This window comes from Penicillium citrinum (assembly GCF_028827155.1).
Source record: "Penicillium citrinum strain IBT 23319 chromosome Unknown utg000001l:1.0-4955037.0:1.0-4956770.0, whole genome shotgun sequence".
Lineage (NCBI taxonomy): Eukaryota > Fungi > Ascomycota > Eurotiomycetes > Eurotiales > Aspergillaceae > Penicillium > Penicillium citrinum.
Window position 1 is genome coordinate 2,202,937 of NW_026622686.1, and position 19,900 is coordinate 2,222,836.

General features: G+C 48.0%; 7 protein-coding genes across 7 annotated transcripts; 4 read left to right on the top strand and 3 right to left on the bottom strand.

Moving 5' to 3' along the window:
• Window positions 1-475: 475 nt before the first annotated feature.
• On the top strand, window positions 476-2,869 carry N7469_000826 (putative C2H2 finger domain protein; the record flags this gene model as incomplete). The annotated part of the gene is made up of 5 exons (XM_056639746.1): window positions 476-481; window positions 570-1,255; window positions 1,323-1,586; window positions 1,644-2,264; window positions 2,335-2,869. 5 exons carry the CDS (start codon window positions 476-478, stop codon window positions 2,867-2,869), a joined length of 2,112 nt encoding a protein of 703 aa, XP_056505503.1.
• A 1,453-nt stretch (window positions 2,870-4,322) lies between these two features.
• N7469_000827 (uncharacterized protein) lies at window positions 4,323-4,799 on the bottom strand (the record flags this gene model as incomplete). Its single annotated transcript, XM_056639747.1, has 3 exons — window positions 4,323-4,378; window positions 4,434-4,560; window positions 4,653-4,799. The coding sequence occupies 3 exons, from the start codon at window positions 4,797-4,799 to the stop codon at window positions 4,323-4,325; spliced, it is 330 nt and encodes a 109-aa protein (XP_056505504.1).
• Window positions 4,800-6,260: 1,461 nt separating this feature from the next.
• On the top strand, window positions 6,261-11,164 carry N7469_000828 (chromatin segregase YTA7; the record flags this gene model as incomplete). Its single annotated transcript, XM_056639748.1, has 2 exons — window positions 6,261-8,253; window positions 8,313-11,164. The coding sequence occupies 2 exons, from the start codon at window positions 6,261-6,263 to the stop codon at window positions 11,162-11,164; spliced, it is 4,845 nt and encodes a 1,614-aa protein (XP_056505505.1).
• Window positions 11,165-11,853: 689 nt separating this feature from the next.
• Window positions 11,854-12,855, top strand: N7469_000829 (Sec63 complex subunit SEC66; the record flags this gene model as incomplete). Its single annotated transcript, XM_056639749.1, has 3 exons — window positions 11,854-11,953; window positions 12,048-12,349; window positions 12,484-12,855. 3 exons carry the CDS (start codon window positions 11,854-11,856, stop codon window positions 12,853-12,855), a joined length of 774 nt encoding a protein of 257 aa, XP_056505506.1.
• Window positions 12,856-13,192: 337 nt separating this feature from the next.
• On the bottom strand, window positions 13,193-15,754 carry N7469_000830 (pentatricopeptide repeat protein; the record flags this gene model as incomplete). The annotated part of the gene is made up of 1 exon (XM_056639750.1): window positions 13,193-15,754. One exon carries the CDS (start codon window positions 15,752-15,754, stop codon window positions 13,193-13,195), a length of 2,562 nt encoding a protein of 853 aa, XP_056505507.1.
• Window positions 15,755-15,924: 170 nt separating this feature from the next.
• Window positions 15,925-18,416, top strand: N7469_000831 (uncharacterized protein; the record flags this gene model as incomplete). Its single annotated transcript, XM_056639751.1, has 8 exons — window positions 15,925-15,984; window positions 16,043-16,255; window positions 16,312-16,385; window positions 16,440-16,674; window positions 16,734-16,873; window positions 16,925-17,198; window positions 17,254-17,375; window positions 17,432-18,416. 8 exons carry the CDS (start codon window positions 15,925-15,927, stop codon window positions 18,414-18,416), a joined length of 2,103 nt encoding a protein of 700 aa, XP_056505508.1.
• Window positions 18,417-18,530: 114 nt separating this feature from the next.
• Window positions 18,531-19,818, bottom strand: N7469_000832 (uncharacterized protein; the record flags this gene model as incomplete). Its single annotated transcript, XM_056639752.1, has 5 exons — window positions 18,531-19,240; window positions 19,302-19,438; window positions 19,487-19,547; window positions 19,607-19,726; window positions 19,776-19,818. The coding sequence occupies 5 exons, from the start codon at window positions 19,816-19,818 to the stop codon at window positions 18,531-18,533; spliced, it is 1,071 nt and encodes a 356-aa protein (XP_056505509.1).
• Between the last annotated feature and the right edge of the window lie 82 nt (window positions 19,819-19,900).

Genomic DNA, 19,900 nt, shown 5'->3' on the forward strand with positions numbered 1-19,900 from the left:
TGTCTTTTTCTGCCAGGCATAACATAGTTCACCCTTGATTTGTCCGCGTGGTTGAAATCCGGCTCGGGGCGAAAAGTGGAGCTTCCATTTTCCCTTTCTTTTTTGTTTTCTCTCGCGTGTGCTGGGCTTGCATGCACATCGTCCTGTTTTTTTTTTTAATTTTGATTGTCTCGTGAAGGGGGGGGGAAGGATAGAGACAGAAGGCTGCATATAACCCTGTCATCCCCGATTTGATCAGTCGCTTTTTTATTCCCTTCTGGCACATGTTCTCTGGAGATTCGCCTTAATTTCTCTCCCAATCTATACATACACAGATTCATACTTCCTCAAGTTGATACTTGATATTACTTACTTTCTTCTTCATCCACTATTGCCAGCCAGTCAATTCATCAGAACTTACTACTATCTGGTCGTCAGCCGCAAATCCCCAAGATAATCGACGGTGTGGTCTTGGCCTAATCTTACACTAAACTAGATGGAGGTGGGTTTCTTGAAATCATAAGGCGCCTAGCCTTGATCCAACCCCACCTTTTTCGAATATCATTAACCAATTTATTATCCTTCAATAGGATCCCCAAATGACCTGGCAAGATTCAAACGATGCTTTACAGGGCATCATGGTCGGCCCTGATGCTCATCCATCAACGCTGACCATGGGAGACTCGACCTCGAACCCATTACTCGATATCCACCTTAATACCGTGACAGATCTCGGTTCTCTCGAAGCTCATCATCCGCATAGCCAATCATTTCTCAACCCATGGTCTTCATCAACAGAGACTCAGAACTACTACTATCCAAACTATGCGGCTCGCATGATAAGTGCCCAGGATGCCTGGAATCCGTTGCAGGTCACTGGTGTACCTAATCCAGCACCGTCGACTAGTTTGCATCACCTGAATGTCTCGTCAGCTGGTGATGCAGAGAACCCTTTTCACAAACCTCATTACCGCACACCGTCTGATAGCGGGAGCCAATATATGGGTAGTTTAATGTCGGGGGATTCAGGGTACGGGAGTAATCATGGTGCTGCTCAGTCGGTTGTTGCCTCTTCATATGGTATCGACTCGAGTCCTCATATCAGTGCCAAGGAACATGGTTTTGGCGAAGCTCTCGCTTTATATGATCGGGCTCAGGTGGGGTCTGGACAGATGTTCGTGAGAGATACGGGTGATGCCGCATCGCTCTCATTTGAACCGGTCAAATGTGATCATCCTTCCTGTTCGTGGGTTGGAAAATGTCCATCTGATAAGCGGTGAGTTCAAGTTTTTCCCATGAAACGATGTTGTTTTGGATGATATTGAATACTAATCATTATCCAGGAAACATGAAGCACGACATCGCAAGCTATTTAAATGTGACGAACCTAACTGTCCTCGTAAAGAAGGGTTTGGAACAATCAACGATCTCGCTCGTCACAAGAAATGCGTTCATAATAAAGAACCTGAACGTGGCCCTAAAATGATGTACCTCTGCCTCGGAAAGAATTGTCCCCGTCCCAACAAGCACTGGCCTCGATTGGACAACTTCAAGCAACATTTGAGTCGCATGCACCACGAAGAAGACGCAGATTCTTTATTGAAAAGGTGGGTGCTTTGTTGAAACGGTGTCAGATGGAAATATCAATATGCTAACCATCCCAGGTCCATGGACTGGTACGAGAGTGTTACAGGTCATCGGGGCCAGAAAATAGACGACACGAGCTCCCAGGAAGATTCATCATCTGACATACAGCAAGATACCGTATCCACCCACTCTGGGGAAATGGAAGCAGATCCTATCGACTCTTCATATTGCAGCTACGAAACCGGGGATTTTCCTTCTTCCCAAGGACCCACACCGAACTCGGTGCATAATACCTCAACCCTTGAAGTTCCTCCCAACCAACCCTCTCACTTCCAACTAGGGTCTCTAGGACTCTCTCCATCACTGGCCAGCGATACCCGTGACATGACAATTGAGCGCAATAACGCCAATCCGGAGACTTTCGTCGCAGATGCCGCAGACAATCTCATCACCGCTATGACCAAGAAAATGAACAACCGCCCACGAAGACAAAGTCAACATAGCGACGAAGGGATCGAGCTTGAGGATAATGCAAACCTCTCACAGCCCCAACGCCAAATGCTTCAGAAAGTTCTTCTTGCAGCCCTGGAACGATTATCAGACGAAAACTCCACCGCTCCAGAACCATCCGATAACAAACAAGATTGGTTCCAATGCGAAATATGCTCTAAAAAGACACGATTACGCTGTGAGATGAAGTCAGTAAATTTTTATCAATTCCTTATTCACGACCTTATCACACACACATCTAACATTGCATGTTTACAGAAAACATCAAAAACGACATGAACGCCCTTATGGTTGTACATTCCCTCACTGTGCCAAATCATTCGGTAGCAAAGCAGACTGGAAACGCCACGAGAGTTCTCAACACTTACACATGACAAGTTGGCTCTGTCATTCGCACGATCCCAGCAAAAACGCCTCCTGTGGTCGAATCTTTTACCGTGAGGAAACTTATATCCAGCACCTGAGTCAAATGCACCGAGTTCCGAAGAATAAACTTAAGAGTACGCTTTCTACAAGTCGACTTGATGTAGCGGATTCAGATCGGTTTTGGTGTGGGTTTTGTAACAAGGTTGTTGGGTTGAGTTGTTCTGGGACTGCGGCTTTGGATGAGAGGTTTAATCATATTGACGTGGAGCATTTCAAGAAGGGGGAGCGAGGGGTTGATTGGAGATTTCCTGGAAGCGTGAATAATCCAGGTTTCAGTGTCCGTGGTAATGGCTGTAATGATTTGGAGGACGGATTTCAGGTTAGTGATGGGGATGAGAGGAGGAAGAGAAGGTGTCCTGGTTTATAATTGATGTTGGGACTTCGATTTATCCCATTATTTTGAACGTATGATGTTTTTATTCTTGCATTTGTGGCGGGTCTAAGATGGAAATTGAATATTGTATTATAGCATATTCGGATGAATTATGACTTTATTTTCACAGACTTTGGCTTGTTATTTCTAATGTTTTTTTCATGGGGTAGAAAGTACGATAGAAACAAAAGGTAGTTTCTGACCGTTGTTCCAGCACTGTAGCTAAGGTGCGAGGTGACTCTCTGTATGCAAAACACCCCCAAATTGACAAGAGTTTCTACCTTAACAGCAGTGGTATTCAGAGCAACAGCCATGGCCAGAGCAACAAAAACCCATCTATCCCCCTCTCACAATGAAGAAGACGAATGGTACAGAATCTCCACTCCACACCAGAATTCGCACAGCAGCCTACGATCCTCTGAATCCCCCCAAGAGATATCACACCGGTATATTCATCGAATTGAACGGCAGACTCAAAAAGACGTGATGTTCCATGTTAACGGCGACGTCATCGCTAAAACCCGGGATGCGAGTCGAAGTGAGAGAAGACTTCGTTCTACAAATCGACGACCATCGGATGGATTCGCAAGGCCGATTTCACGAGACTCAGAGTTACCTTGGAATCTTTGCCAAGACCAAGTAAACAGCAGGGTGTTGGTTTTTGGAGTAAAGACCCAGCTAAATGACATAAACTTACGTGGACGAAGGAGAATGGGGATCTTTATAGACCGGACGAAAAACGACGGCCTATTATGAAGTGTAAATGAATGGACACATGAGCTAGCGATTCCGAAGCTAAGACAAGAAGGAATTTTGCATGTGGAGTTGGGCTGTTAGTGGAAATATTGATTTGTGATCCTTATGGCGATGAATTTTCACGGGTCTATCGTTTGGTTAGTTCTGATATAGCAAGTGGGATATTTGAATATTAGCCGAACATGGCTAGATCTCTAAGATTTGCATCATGGCGGTCTCCACAGGAAAGCAGATACTTGAATAAAGTCTTGTACTCGGCAAGACCAGTCTTCATTCCACCGGAGAATGAAGGGTGCGTTGCAGTAACCTTGATCAATTAGCCAATTTTGGTTCTCTATTACCAAGATATTCTTCTGCTGTGCATCTCCATGCTCTCATTGTAGACCGATGACCTTGACCTATTTGGGGAAGGTATTGTTCATGATAGCATGTCCCATAGGAACTTTTGTACCTATTTGAATACGAGTAGGAGGATACAAGTAACCCATTGGTGTTAGTGAGAAATCAAGGCTGTAACACTCAGTGGGCACAGGTAAACAGGTCAACGCGAACAATCCGAAAATCGAATGATGGACTTGACTACCAGTAATGTGACGAAGACAGATAAATGGATGTATATTTTGAGAAAACCGCTCCAAAATGAATATTCAGAGAATAATGTACATGTGTTCATAGGTCTATTGCTGCCATTTCATTTTTGCGCGGCAGCCAGATCACGAGCCTTTTTCTCAAGGCCCGCAACTTCTTCTTAGAGACCATCAGCGTTGACCATGTGTAAAATTGGAATGATTCCAAAGCATACCGTTCTTCTCGAGTTTTGACTCATCCATCTCAAGCTTCAACCAGCACCAATAGATGATCTGGTAGGTAAGCACAGCCCCAAGGAAGACCTTGCCGAAGGGGCCGGTGAAGGTCTTGTATTTGGACATCTAAAAACCCGTCAGTCTGATACTCACACTCAAGGAAAGATGCGTGGATAGCATCAAGATTAGAGGGACGTCTTTCTTGGACAGGTCCTTACCGTCTCCCGGTACGCACTGGGCTTTTCAGAGTTGCGCAGTAACGGCGTTGAAGAAAGGAGGCGCTGTCCCGGCGCCCGAGTGGCTATCCCAAGTCCGAGACGGGATGCAGGGACTAATTTTTGGGCTGATTGTCGGAAGAACATCATCTGTGTTGATATATGATGTATTGTGAAATTGTCTGAAGGTGTTGCTGGCCGGGGGTTTGGGAAGCGCGGATGTGCCGATTGGGTTTAGCGTGGTTTGGATGCGCGTGTCTTGGCGGGCCGCAGTGAGACGACTTCCAAGTTAGATTTCACAAAGGGATGAAATGCGCAATTAAATATCACTTGGTTCGTTTTGAGACAATAGCCTTCTTATGGTTTGCTATGGGATGATATTCAATGGGGAAGTTCGGGTCGAAGCACAAATAAGGGTATTGATGGTGATATAGTGGTTGTATATTGAGGCAGGTGTATATACTTCCCCGGCTTAGCTACGGTAGTCCACCAACTCTCCGATGTTCTTTGGAATAACTAGTCTGTATACTCTCGTGGTAACTCTTAGCACATTTACCACATTTGATTGTGTTAAGTAAAAGAAAAATCATTCTTTTTACTTAACCGAAAAGTTCATTCTAGACTTTTGAATTAATCTTCTGCAGCTCTGTATCCTTGTTCACACTAGCCACACCTGCGATCTACAGATGAGTCAGCAGTCACATGATATCAGGTCCGGTTGAATTCTGGCGGACAAGCATAGGAAGGAGCCACAACCCAAATGTAAGAAAGTGTTCGTCAGTATCTCTTGAAGTCCCTAACTGTCCTCTGACACCACCTTTCGGCGTCATGGTCCCCCGGCCTCCCCAGCGCCTCCAGAAGCCGAGGCACCGAGTTTCTACCTCTACTGTATCAGTGATGATTGTTTCAGGTGATTGATGAGCTCAAATAAGCCCCTCAACTATGGTTTATGGGGGGGGGTGGAACTTGGTCCTTTTTCCAGTAGGGTGAAGTCGAACGTCTTCGCTGAGGATGGCCGAGTGGCCCGTGCTGACTGACTCAGCCACGAGCCACACTGTGGCTGGTGGGCACCGAGATTACGCTGCGCGAGTCCTTTCCGCCCTGGGTCACTTCACTGCTCGTGTTGATTGAGATAGATGGGCCTGATTTCCAGCTGCCCTACAACCCGTCATATCCTGCATTGCATTCCTTTTCTGGTGGCTTTGCTTTGTATAGACACCCTCATTTTGGACGCGTCAAAGCTGAGTCCGTGAGATCTCCACCGAGTTGCTCCCGGTTGCGCCTCACCATCGCTCCTGTTGCCAATCCCGCCTAGTCGATCAGCAATTGTCCCGGAGCGGATGGACTGTCTCTGACCGAAGTCTTTGGTTTGAATTGCGCGCACCTTAACCTAGTCTCTCTTTCATCCCCGTAGGGGCCGCTTTGTACTCTGTAAGCTCCCCCGTTCTGTTTCTTTCTATCGCGATGAACCCGACTCTCGACAAGATCATCGAATTTTGGCCCATTTTCAATCGGTCTATCTTCTACTTTGACTATCTTGCGGCTATCTCGATCCCTAGCTAACCTGAATATCGTCCAGCGAGATACCGTCATCCGTTCCCAACGCCCATAATGCGCGGCGGCAAGCGCACTCTCGAGGAGCTCGCCAACAAATCCGATTCTAACGATGAAGACTACAGCGATTCCCCTGCCCCAAGAAAATCGAAATCCAGCCCTAGAAAGAAACCCGGTCCCGCCAAGAAACGTCGACGTCGTGGTTCAGACATTGTCTCCGATGGCATCGATTTGAGTGAAGAGGATCTATCATTCGATGAATCAGAGCCAGAATCAGATGATCCAAATGTTCCGCGAAATGCTCGAGGCACAGCACGTCGAAGAACGACGCAATCTCGTCCGATGTACGAGGAGCCCTCAGACGAAGAGGAGCCAATAGAGGATGAGGATGAGGATCAGGATGCCGACGCTGACGCTGACGCTGATGTCGATGTTGACGCAGACGAAGAAGATGATCATGCATCTCCCAAGAAAAGCGCAATTGTCACTCTGAAGTTAAACCCTGAAATTCTTCAACAGCCGCAATTCATGCCTGGTCGACGAACAACCCGCCGTACTCGTGGTGCTTCCGAAGATATTTATGCCTTGACCAACTCTGGACGTCATATGGAGACTGTCAGACGAGGGACTCTGAGCCCAGAGGTTGAATCTTCACGTCAAAATCCGAGGGGTCGTCGCTCATCAAAGCAACCAGCAGCCTTGAGCGAGGTGATGGAGACTACTTTGGAAGTCATGGAAAGTGCACCTCAGAGCTTCGTGGAAGGTGATACATCGGCCGTCAAAACTACCGAGAATAACCAGGGCGATGTCGATATGGCCAATGATGATGGCGTCGTCCCAGAATCTGAAAATGGCGACGCGAAGGTCGAAAATGATGAAGATGAGAATGAGGATGATGAAGGACCGACCACACGGCGACGAAGCAGACCGAACCGGAATCAACCCACCGAAGAAGAGGAACAAGAGAATGATGAACCCCAACGGCGTCGTTCCGGCCGCAAGAAGCCTTCTCCACAGCGTAAAAATGACGAAAGTGACTTTGAACCTGACGAAGAGGCTTCTAACGACGACGACTCTGAGAATTCAGAATCTGCCAAATCATCTCCTCGAAAGGCTAGCCGAGCCCGTGATGAAGAAGAAGACAGTACCGCTGGGCGGCGCGCTGGTTTGCGCAAACGACCTTCACGGGCCCAATCCGAGGTCGCAGAGGAGCTTGCCGAAGAATTGCAAGATTTACGAGGTGGTCGTCCCCGGCGTCGTATGGCGCAAGAAATAATATATGAAAAGCCTCGCCGGAGCCGTAAGGATGTCGACTATCGCATTATACGGCCTGATCTGCTTCTGACTGCTGATGATGCCGAAAATGATCTCGTCACTGAGTCTCCATCTCGCCGTGGGCGTGGCGGTGGCGGTGGAGGCTGGCAACGAACATTGTTCCCAACATATGGCCCTTTTGGTGGTGGTGGGCCCGCAGCAATTCTTGCTCCTCCTGGAGCCCCTGCTGCGACTGGAGGCGTAGAGAGCGACAGTAGTGATGACGAACTCCCTCAGCCTCACCACCCTAAGGGCCCTGGGCTGGCTGGTGGTGGTCTCGTACCCCAGGCCCATTCAGGTGATCCTGCCCAGAATACATCTGGTACCCCGGCCAATTTCGGCAAAGTCAAGGACAAACAAGCATTGGCAGACGCTGACCCGCTTGGTGTTGATATGAACGTCAACTTCGACAGTGTTGGTGGCTTACAAGGACATATTGATCAGTTGAAAGAGATGGTCTCCCTTCCGTTGATGTACCCGGAAGTCTTCCAAAGGTTTCATATCGTTCCTCCCAGAGGTGTTTTATTCCATGGACCTCCTGGTACCGGTAAAACACTTTTGGCACGGGCTTTGGCGAACAGTGTCAGCTCTGAAGGCCGCAAGGTTACATTCTATATGAGGAAAGGTGCAGATGCTCTGAGCAAATGGGTCGGTGAAGCTGAACGCCAGCTTCGCCTTCTTTTCGAAGAAGCCCGGAAGACGCAGCCTAGTATTATCTTCTTCGATGAAATTGATGGTGAGTACTATGTCCTATGACCTAGCTTTCAAGCTTCTTTACTAATAGATTCGGCTTAGGATTGGCGCCTGTGCGTTCAAGTAAACAGGAGCAAATCCATGCGTCGATTGTCTCCACCTTATTGGCGCTGATGGATGGTATGGATGGCCGTGGTCAAGTTGTCGTTATTGGTGCGACCAACCGGCCTGACTCCGTAGATCCTGCCCTTCGCCGTCCTGGTCGTTTTGACCGCGAGTTCTACTTTCCACTTCCAAACCTCGAGGGAAGACGTGCGATCCTAGACATTCATACCAAGGGCTGGGACCCTGCGCTCCCGGGTGGTACCAAGGATGAGCTGGCTAAGATCACCAAGGGCTACGGTGGTGCTGACTTGCGTGCTCTCTGCACTGAAGCTGCTCTCAACGCGGTGCAGCGACGTTACCCCCAAATCTATAAATCGGACAAAAAGCTCGTCATTGACCCGAAGAAGATTGATGTCATCCCGAAGGATTTCATGCTGGCAGTCAAGAAGATGGTCCCCTCTTCGGAAAGATCAACTTCCTCAGGCGCAACTGCATTGCCTCAGAACGTTGAGCCCCTCCTTCGTCGGGCATTGGCCGAGGTTGAAACTTCGCTGTCCGAAATTCTACCGCAAAGAAAGAGACTCACTGCTCTTGAGGAAGCTCAGTATGAAGAACCAGACGATGGCAACGGATTTCGACGAGAGCAGATGATGCAGGAGTTCGATCGTTCGCGTGTTTTCAGGCCGCGCTTACTCCTTCGTGGCCCTTACGGGATGGGCCAGCAATATCTTGCTGCTGCCCTTCTGCATCACTTTGAGGGCCTGCATGTTCAGGCATTCGACCTTCCAACCCTTCTCAGCGACTCGACTAGGTCGCCAGAGGCTACGGTCATCCAACTATTCTCCGAAGTGAAGCGACACAAGCCGAGTGTAATTTACATTCCAAATATTCATACATGGTCTGAAACAGTTGGGCCTGCCGTACTATCTACATTCATGGGACTGCTCCGCTCAATACCGCCCTCTGACCCAGTCCTGCTACTTGGCGTTCTTGAAGCGGCCGAGGAGGAAGAGGATGATAACCTGCTTAAACAACTCTTTGGCTTCTCCAAGAAGAATCTGTTCTCTCTAAAGGCTCCTGACCACGCCGCTCGACATGAGTTCTTTGGTAAATTGATCGAATATGTCAAAACCCCCCCTGCGGAATTCCCCGACCCTGAAAATCGCAAGCTCCGGACTCTCGAGGAGCTTGAAGTTGCACCTCCGCCACCCCCAACTCCTGAATCACAGATGACGAAGGAACAGATCAAGGCGCAGAAAAAGAAGGATCGCCAAACCCTCAACCTTCTGAAGATCCGAATTCAGCCGATCATGGACCAGATCAAAAAATATAAGCGATTCAGGGCAGGTGTTATCGATGAAGCACAGATTCGGTATTTATGGGAAGAAGCCGACCCTAATATTGTCACCAGTGATGTTGCTGATGACCCGTACAATTTTCGACCTTTCGAGAAGGATTATGATAAGCACGGCGTACCAGGTCTTCGTGAGACTGTATCTGGAAAATTCTTTTACAATATGGAGATTGTAACGATTGAGAAGCGGTTGTCTAATGGATATTACAAACGCCCAAGTGATTTCTTGGCGGATATCAAGCGAATTGCCAAAGATGCACGTCAATTGGGTGACCAAGAACGATTGTTACGTGCGAATGAACTTCTGTCTAATGTCGAGGTGGATATTTCCACCATTGAACAGGCGGAGCCTGCTCTCATGGCCGAGTGCGAGAATGTTTATCTGCGAGAATTGACTCGCGAGAAGGAGGCGGCTGAACGTGCAAGACTTGCCGCTGAAGAGGAAGAGAAGGCAGAGGCAGCTTCGCGGCCTGTCTCTTCGAACGGGCACATTGGAGCTGTTGAATCAAAGGCCTTGTCCGGATTCGACGCGCGTCCAGTCACGCCTACCAAGCTCTCAAACGTGAGCTTTGCCAATGGAAATTATAATGGTGGCGGCTCGGATTTGAACGATTCCGGTCCTCGTGATCAAAGCAATAGCACCAACCACGATGACGGTGACGGCGACGGCGATGTTTACATGACCAACTCAGAGGATCATTCCGGCAGCAAGGAGACACAGCATAGTTCTTTCGGGCCCTCTGCGCAGCCAAAGCCCGCCTACTCGCATACTGCGCCATCACAGCAACTTCGACGAGAGTCTGGTCTTTCAAGTTTCTCCCAAAAGGGGCCTATGACCCCCATGGCTCCTGGCTCTCAGCCAGCTGACTACACCAATGAAGCCTCCACTACCCAGACAACCTCTGACAAGAAGTCTTCTGAGCAAAACTCCAACCCGCAATATCAAACACAGAGCCCACAGGTTTCTCGGCACGATCATCCCGACCTTACATGGTATCCCGATCGCATCTCTCACGAGGAGCAGCTGCCTGATACCCAGCAAGGAGATAGCAGTCAGCCCTCTCCGCTCCCTCGAGACTCTCAAGCCTTGTCCCATGGTGGCTTGAACGGAAGTCATTCACAGTCTCAACCGAGGCCTCAACCTCCTCTGTTCGACGAACCCGACAAGCCCGCAGCTCATGCATCTGCCAGCTTGCACTCCATATTGAACAATGAACCCACTCCCGAGCTTATCATAGACCATGATTACATTGAGCACTTGCATACTCAGTTGACTCAGCAAACTAGTGGATGCTCTGTCGAACAGCTTGAGCAAGTCAGCACTTCTTTGATGGACTATGTGTGGCGCATGCGTGGAGAGTGGAATCGGACTCTGGTTGCCAGAGGTATCACTGAAACTTTCAATGCTACACTGGAGGATATGCAGCTCATGCAGGAGATCGGCCCAATCAGCTATCATACCAGACAGCAGCTGGCTGACCAGCAGTATGAATAGCTGTTATGATTCCTGTATACCCTTTTCTCATTGTCCTTGCACTTTCCCTCCCTGTTCATACACCTGTCTCTTCTACACTTATCATTATGTCTAGGTCTGGCGCTTTTTCTATGTGATGAATAATTGTTTTTCTACCATGCCGGATTCCTTTCCTTTCCTCTCATTACTGCCTTACCCCTTTTTCTTCTGTATTTCCAATGACCAATGTGAGAATTATTCCAAACGAAATGGAGGGCAGTGGAGAGTCACAACTACGTACGTCTGAAGAAGAATCAAAATGTGATCTAAATCTAATTCTCCAATTAATGCCTAATTCATCGTCTGAATTAAACTAGATCATTGCCATCTTCGAAGCTATAAAATAGATAATGCCCTGGTTATACAGTAAGACCAGGTGGTCTTACTGTATAACCAACAAAGTTGGGCAACTTTGTTGTATACTTCGCGTGGACATGTGACGTCGACCCACTAAACACCTGGCCTTTGCTGCTTGTTTCCGAGTCCCTTCTTTCATTCCTCCAACACCATCACTTTGCGCTATTGAGGTCACTCTTGAATACTCTCTCTCTTTCTTTCTGACCATGATCAGAGATTGAAATATTTGATATTCTTCCTTTGACTCCTCAACAACCCGGTGCTCATAAAATCACCTCTCTCCGCCGCACATTTCCCACGCCCGCACCGCAAATATGGTGAACTGGCTCAGTCTCGCCGTGCCCCTGGCCTACTTAGGCGTCTTAATCGGATCTCTCGCAACATTCTCCTCTCTATACCGCAAGCGCAAGGCCCGTACGTAATCACTCGATGGACTCCCAAGACCAGGCATTCGTACCCCTCGCAAAATGTCATAAACTAACTCTCCTCTCTTCGTCCTTGTTTTTAGAAAAAGCCGCTTCATTGGCACCTTGGTTCCCTGCACACCTTCAACGTGATATTTATTTCTCGCTCTTACATCTCGAACCCTCCCAATCCGAGAAAAAGACCCCCAATGTCCCCGAGTCGGTCCTGAAAGCTGCGCTTCTGCGTCGCGCGACGGAGGATATTCGTCGTGTTATGGCGCTTCGTAGCCAGAAACAGGCTCTTTCGGTACTACTGCAACGTGGAAGTGTTGGCGATGACCTGTGGCAGCGATTCATGCGTGCTGAGAAGGAGATGGAGGAGGAAGTACGCGATGTTGTTTCTGAGGTATCTTTCTATCCTTTACTGTTCTACCCCGTGTATTGGGATTTCCCGGTTGCAAGAGTTACTGGAATATACACCAATTGACGGAATGTCTCCGCGAAATAACTTTGATTGCTAACTGATCTACTTTTCTATAGGCAAATGCTTACGCTCCAAACTGGGGCCAGACTATCTTCCAATCCGCCAACGAAATGCTGAATAATGATATCTACCGTCAAAGAATCAAGGAGCATGAAGATAAACTCGCCGAGGAACGTGTTTGGTGGGAAAAGAAGCGCGCCAGTGTGAAGGAGGGTTTTATGAAGGAATTGAATGAGGATGATACTTCGTCACAACAGACCCCCGCCGCTAAAAGTTCCGAGCCTACTACACCCGCCAAGTCAGTGGCTTCGGTACAGGGTAGTGATGATGACGCAGTGTTGGTTGAGGCGGATCCATCAGGAAACAACCAGGCTTCACCCGGTGGTGGTGGGGGCGGAAAGAAGAAAAAGGGCAAGGGAAAGAAATAGATTGCGAACTTGTATTTTTAATTCTTTGACTTGCCTTAGTCAATATGCAATTTCATATAGAAATACTGGGTTTCGGTTAAGCTTTGAAGTCTGAATCAGCTATATGGGATTGCATCGTATGGCTGAAGGTCTGAGATTATGAAACAAGTCTTTGTAGGCATTGATCTAGTATGAACCTGTTGAAGGATAGGAGTAGCGTATGATGGATGGGTGGAGAGGAAATTGTCCATTCCATTAAGATGTTAGACAAGTAATATACAGGCCTGTCTATGAGGCACGAGAATAAGCCAAGCAACGCCGGTCTATGCAGTTAAACAACTTCGCCGAATCATGATATTCAGAGGAGCTTGCTGTCATCCACGCCTAAAGGTGGACCAAGATCGATTCCTTCAACTTGCATCTCCACTGCAGCTGCAACCAGTTTCTTTTCTACTCGAGCAGGGTCAAGATTGTCTGCACGGCTCAACACAATTCGTAGCAAGCTGGCCATGATCTCAAGTTGATACTGTTGTTTCTCGTGGGGATCAAGCTGGTCGACGCTCAAACCTTGGGTGCTTAAAGCTAGGGATTTGCGATCACCAAGCATTTCAAGTAAGCGAGTAACTTGATTGATATTCTCTTTACTTCGGGGAGTTGAGGATAATCGACGGAGACGTCTCTTTGGTGTATCAGCTGGTACGCTGGCGATTCGAGCAACTTGCAATATTATCAAGCGAGCAGTTGTGTCGTCGGGTGCGTAACCGAATAATGCCCGTAGAGAATGTAAAGCAACAAGTGTACCGGCGACGTCTTTAGATAGACAGAAGCAGCGCACGATTTGATCATACAGATTCTTCGAGAATTGGGATAGGACTTCTTGTTTGCCACGCGAAGGCATCTGAGAATACCACTGTATCATGTTGGCATATAGCTGACGTGCGGATGGGAATCCAGCATCAAACGCAGTGCGTCCGCGATCATATTGAATCTTTGCACAGTCCCAAAGACAGGCGTATGTTTCGAGATCGGGACGGACGCTGACGGACATCTTCTGGAATTTCGTCCAGAGGGATTTGATATCTTGTTTTCGTAGTTCTGCGTATAGAAGGTGATTCATAAAATATGAGTTTGGTTGAATCTGAGCGTCTGCGAGACATTTCATCAGATATTTGACCATGTCATCGTCGCCGCGACGGGTGTAGTGAAGAAGAAGAATTGAAAAGGTCTCTATATTGGCAGACGGAACTTCACGCCTGAGGAACTTGGGTATCCGACTAGGATAGACCGATATCTGATTTGTTTCAAGCTGAGGGGACGGTTGAGATGGCTGGAAGCGTTCCCAAACACTGTCGACACGATGTTGGATCATCGCCCAGCCCAGACGCTCGGCCTTATCTCGTGCGGCGGCGTTGCCTTCGCGCAGCCAACCAGCCATTACTCCGTTCAAGTGCTTAGTATCTGGCCTGATTCCACGCTCGTACATGAGCTCGATAACAAGCGCGGCCGAGTCGACTTGGCCCATTCCAATAAGCTTCTTCATCCAGCTTGCATAGAAAAATCGATTCTGAAAACGACGAGGTAGTAGTTTCAGCGCCGAAAGAGAAACCTTGTTGACCGCATTCTCGTCAATGCTCGAGGCGTGGAGATTACCGGCTAACCCTAGAGCTGCTTTATACAAAGCAGTGGAATCATTGGCTGGATCTTGACCTGTAACCATCATATCCTTGAAGATAGCCACAGCGGTATCCAACCGACCAGCAGTAAGAAGTCCGATGCTGACTTTATCATAGTCTTCCATAGTCATATCTGGACCCAGGAATGTTTTCAGCTGTAGATACAAAGCCCATGCCTTGACTTCAGCCTCTTTCTCGGCAGATTTTCCCCAGGCGATAATGACTGGTATCAGCACTCGTGGCTGACGAGTATTGTCATTGGACAGGAAAGCTAGTGCGATATCTTGTGCTCTTTGAGGGTTGTTTTCAGCCGCGAATAGCCGTACGCCGAGCATCCAATACTCTTCCAAATCTTCCTTTTTTTGCGACAAAGCAGTTTGGTAAGCCTCCCATTGTTCCAATGCTTTCCCAGTGTCACCGCCATCATCCAGCACTTTGATGTAAGATAGAATTTGAGGTGTTGAGAGGGGTCTGCCAATAGTGTTTGCATCCTGAACGAGGGTCTGTAAATGTGTGGATCGTGCGGATTTCGCGGATTTATCTGTAGCCTGGGATTCCCATATGGTATCCATGGCGTCCGCTGGGAGACCATCAAGAAAGTCCGGAATGGCCTGCTTACATCGGCGGTAGGATTTCCATACTTCTTGCCTAGCGCGCTCGTCGGATGTATTTGTAGTATATCGCTTTAGAGAGTCCCTCAATCGAATAGCATAGGGATGGGAGTTCGAGCCCGCAAGTTTTGCCTCTGTGGACCTTTTGCTGGCCATTTTGCGACGCTGCCTAGCACCATCTTGCCAGTTCTCTTGCTCCAGAGCCAACCCGTGAAACTCTTCCTTCAGCATATCATCCAATTCTCCATCGAATACATCCTTCAATGACGGCTGCGGCGCTGCCGGGCCGTGCTCCTCTTCGTATTTGCGCAGAGCCTCCAGGGCAATTTTCCGGTCATTCTCCGGCAAGCCTCGAATGAAAGCACTGTCGGGGTCGAAGGGTCCTCTTTCTAGCTCCTTGAGCTCTTCCTCAAGTTTAGCAAGCTCCTGCTCAACCTCCTGTCGCTCTTCATTATCTTCAGCCTCTGGGTCAACTTCACGTCGTCGATTGCCATCTTGTTCGTAGAAGGTTACTTTATCGTTTGGCCCGCCAAAGTCGAGACGGCGTGTAGTTACGGCGGAGAAGGGGCGCCGGGGAATCGATGGGCTGTAAGCCACATTATACCACCGAGCTCCTCGAACAAACTGGCGGAGCATATGGACTTAATCGATCATGGAGGTGGTTGATGTTGAAGAGTCGCTGGAAGTTCGCCGCAACGACTTCCGTTCGATTTCCCCTTTTTGGGTTTAGCGTCTTCCGCCCTCCGCGAAGTTGCGCCTGCGTCAACTTCATCCCTCGACGCGCTTCAAGTGAATCACGTTCAACAATGGATCCAAACGGATTGGAAGAAGCTCTAGACTTGTCTCGAGACAGGTCTCAATATCAGGTAGATCTTGGATCCTTATCAACTATTGGAAAACAAGGCTAATATGCTACTAAATAAGGGCGTTTACATCTACCATCCTGCAAAATCCGGGAAATCCGCCAATGAACCCCCAAATAAACGTCGCAAAGTCTCCTCGGCCGGTGCTAAAGATTCCAAAACCAACTCGCAACATTTTGTTCCGTTGCTGAACGGAGAGGAGAGTGCCGAAGCTGTGCAACAACGTCTGAAGATATACAAGCAACTGTGGACGCAACAAGAACAAAAGATCCAGGTGCGGGGATTCGTGACAAAGTTTTCAGGAGCGTCCTATTGATATTTGATATATAGGGAATTCTGGAAGATGTGGACGCGGGGGTTCTGAAAGACGTGCTGTCTTTTGTAAGAGAAACATCCCCAGAAACGTACGTCCCATTGTTGCTGGAAATTCTGCCCACAGTCTAACCGTGCATATGCAGGTGCAATGGATGTATACCCACAGCTCTCGTGACTGTAGGCTCCAATGTCTCGTCTCTTAGCCGACTGCTCTCTCGTCTCAACGAGCAATTGACATCGAGCGGCGAAGGTGGTGTGGTCGTATTGGAGTCGGGCGACGCACCTAATTTGAAGTCTTCGCTGAAGAATATCATTCGACTTGCGGTAACAAACACGGAAGGCAATGATGGATATCAGAAGTTTCTCACAGACCGTGCTGTATGTCTTTGAACACTGATCATCATTATCATTATGGATCCAGACTAACAGAGCACAAGGGGCCTCGACTACTCGGATATGACCTGGATTTGCTGAATGATTATGTCCAAAGGAAGGGGACGAAGAAGCTAGTTCTTGCGCTACGTGATAGCGAGGCCTTTGACCCAGCGCTATTGACAGATTTGTTGTCACTATTTCAGTGAGAATTACCCTGACGATGACATGGCCCTCATACTAATTTCATTCCCAGGTCGTGGCTTGATCGTATTCCATTCACTGTTCTACTTGGTATCTCGACATCTGTTGAACTTTTCGAAGGTCGGCTTCCTCGATCATGTGTCTCGATGCTCCAGGGAAAGCATTTTGAAGTTCAAGATGCAGGTAACTGTGTCGACCGCATTTATGAAGCACTCCAAACCGATCCCAATGGAAAGCTTTGGATCGGTCGTAATGTTACTAGCACTCTTTTTGAAAGGGCAAGCGACTTTTTCCAGACCCCAGAAGCGTTCAGCCGCATGGTGAAGGTATGAAAACCCATTAAAAGATATTAATTTCACTTGAGTTTCTAATAAGTTTTAGTATGCATGTATGTCACACTTCTTCGCCAACCCTCTCTCCGTATTGCTTGGGGAATCTACACCACCGGACGCGTTCCAGGGCCGATTCATGGAGGCTATCAGAAACTTGCCATCTTTTCGAATGTATGCAAATTCTTCCATAGAGGACTGTGAAGATTCCTGGTTAACAAATACGGCAGGTACTGTGAAGATCTAGTTGAAGCTGGCTCACCAATAGAAGTTCGAAATTTGCTTGAAAATGATCATCACTTGCTTGAAGAGGCCCTAAACCACCTGGAAGTTGGTCAGCAAAAAATGCGAGATATCTTCCAGGCTGTGCTTCTCATTCATACTTGCCTGCAGCATACTCAGGCAACAAAGAAGACGACTGTGTCAGATCTTTCGGTCCGCGCTCTATCCGGAGAATTGAATGAATCGCAAGTCGTTGACGACATGTTAGCTACTGTCAGAGCTATGGATTCTACAAAGCTCGAGGGCGTTCTCAAGATTCTTCCTGTCTCATTATCTAAGGATTCTGTTCTTGCAGATATCAAAGCGGACTTCAGCACACTGCTTGAAACGAGACCCGACTCAGAGCCTCTGCGGAGCGAATATAACATTAACAGCTCCGTAACGAAGACCACGGTTGTTCAACAGCGCATTCAGCTAAGCAAGGGCAAGGCGAATCTTTCTGAACAGGATGTCGAATATACAAAGATTATTGACCGACTCGTTGTCGCATTACAAGACCATTTCGTGGAAACCCTCATTCGACCACAAGAATTGTTCATGCACGAAGCATTTCTGTTTGATCTGCGCAATCCACTCAAGGAAAACTTTGCACCCCGTCCACGCTTTGCCATTGAGCGTGCAATGGCGAGTCCATTCGACTACTTGATTTCCTCGTCTGACAATGATCAAAAGCAAACCAGAATATCTGCTAAGCAGCCTGCCGCTGCTATTCTATACCAGCTTTATTTGGAATCAGGTGCGCTGGTCAACGTACATGATTTGTGGCAGGCCTTCTATGCTGTATTCGAGAGCGAACAAGGCAAGAAATGTGATGATCGTATTGTCATGGCCTTATTCTATGGTGCCCTGTCTGACTTGAAGATGTTTGGAATGGTCAAGAATAGTCGCAAGAAGACTGACCATTTGGCCAAGTCGGCGTGGTTAGGGTTATAATCTGGAACATTTTAATTGTGTACCAACGCCACACTAGTTATAATGAAATTTTAGAACATTCATCAATCATTTTCCCTTTCTGGGATTGGGGTATCATAGACATGCAGTCGGGGTTCACAGAAGAAAGTCCCTTGTCTGTACATTCAGACTTGTTTTGGCTGAGAAACAGAGTAACCTTTTGGACATCATTCCTGAACTGGCCTCTGAATGATATCGTCCCTGCCAAGTGGCCGCCCCCCCTTCACTCAATACCATTGCTTCTCTCCGCCGCCGTCGTAGTGCCTGTTCTTCGGCATTGCCTTCACGGAGCCTTCTTGGAGAATTTTCGAGATACGTCCCAGCTGTGTCTTCCCCGTCTACCATCCACACGTCGCTGTCCGCATCGTCGTCATCGTCATCTTGATCATTCTCCTCTATCATACTACCCATAAGGCCATGTTTGCGAAGTTGCTTGACGCCGTCTGGATGTGAGGTCAATGTTCCAAATATAGAACTCATAACTGCATCATCTGACCACCATGCTTTCATCAGGATAGCCGTGTCCTGTTTGCGAGAAGGATCGGCCAGGGCGCAGGGAAATGGGTATTTGCAGAGCCAGCGACTGACAAGACCGGCCTCAAGAGCGGCAGGAACGTTCTCTGGCAATATAATGTTTAGGATGGTAAGGGCCTTCTTCTCACCCACGGGTCTGAGCTTAGGGGCGATAGGTGAGTTCGAGGTAGACGTTTGCTCAGTATGTTCGTCCAAGAAATTGCATAGACAATTTATTAAGGCTGTATATGTTTGGATGTCCCGGAGTCTTGTGCAAACTGAAGTTCGAGATACTATTGATAGTCAATTAGTCAATGTCAGATACTATGATCAACGGACTATGAACAAACTCACAAGCTCTGTTCCAGACCAGAAAGTGAAGAGCAGTCAATGCCCTGCCTTGTCGGAATTTATCTGTCGAGGAAACATCCTCTAATAACAGATCGCGCGTCGCACCCTTTGTTGATCGCTCTGAAATAATACGCAGGGCTCTATGCAAGATTAGTCGGCGAATATGGCTTCAGATGGGGCTGTCATACGCGGCTCGAAGGTCATGGCTCGTGCTCTCGGAAAGCTTCAAGAGGGTGTCAAGTTTGAGGACTAGAAGCATGTCAGATACTATCATCCTTTTGGAGTGTGCTTGCTCATTTACAACTAACCCTCTTCAGTTCCCTCGCTAATAATCTTATCTTCTCGTTCGACATGTTTGATCTCGGTCAGATCAACGACTTGACGTAGGTCCGTAGCGATGCCACGAACGGCAAAGAAGAGTGATATGCCTAGTCTAGTTAGTTTCAAGCTCCCACAATCATTCTCAGATATCCTCACCAAGGCAAAGCCATAGCACACCGTCCCCGGAGAAAGGCGCCATGATGTGGGTGTATTGAACATTTGGAGATGCGGAGAGGCACTATATGATCGGCAGAATCACACTCACCGCCTTAAGTGGATCC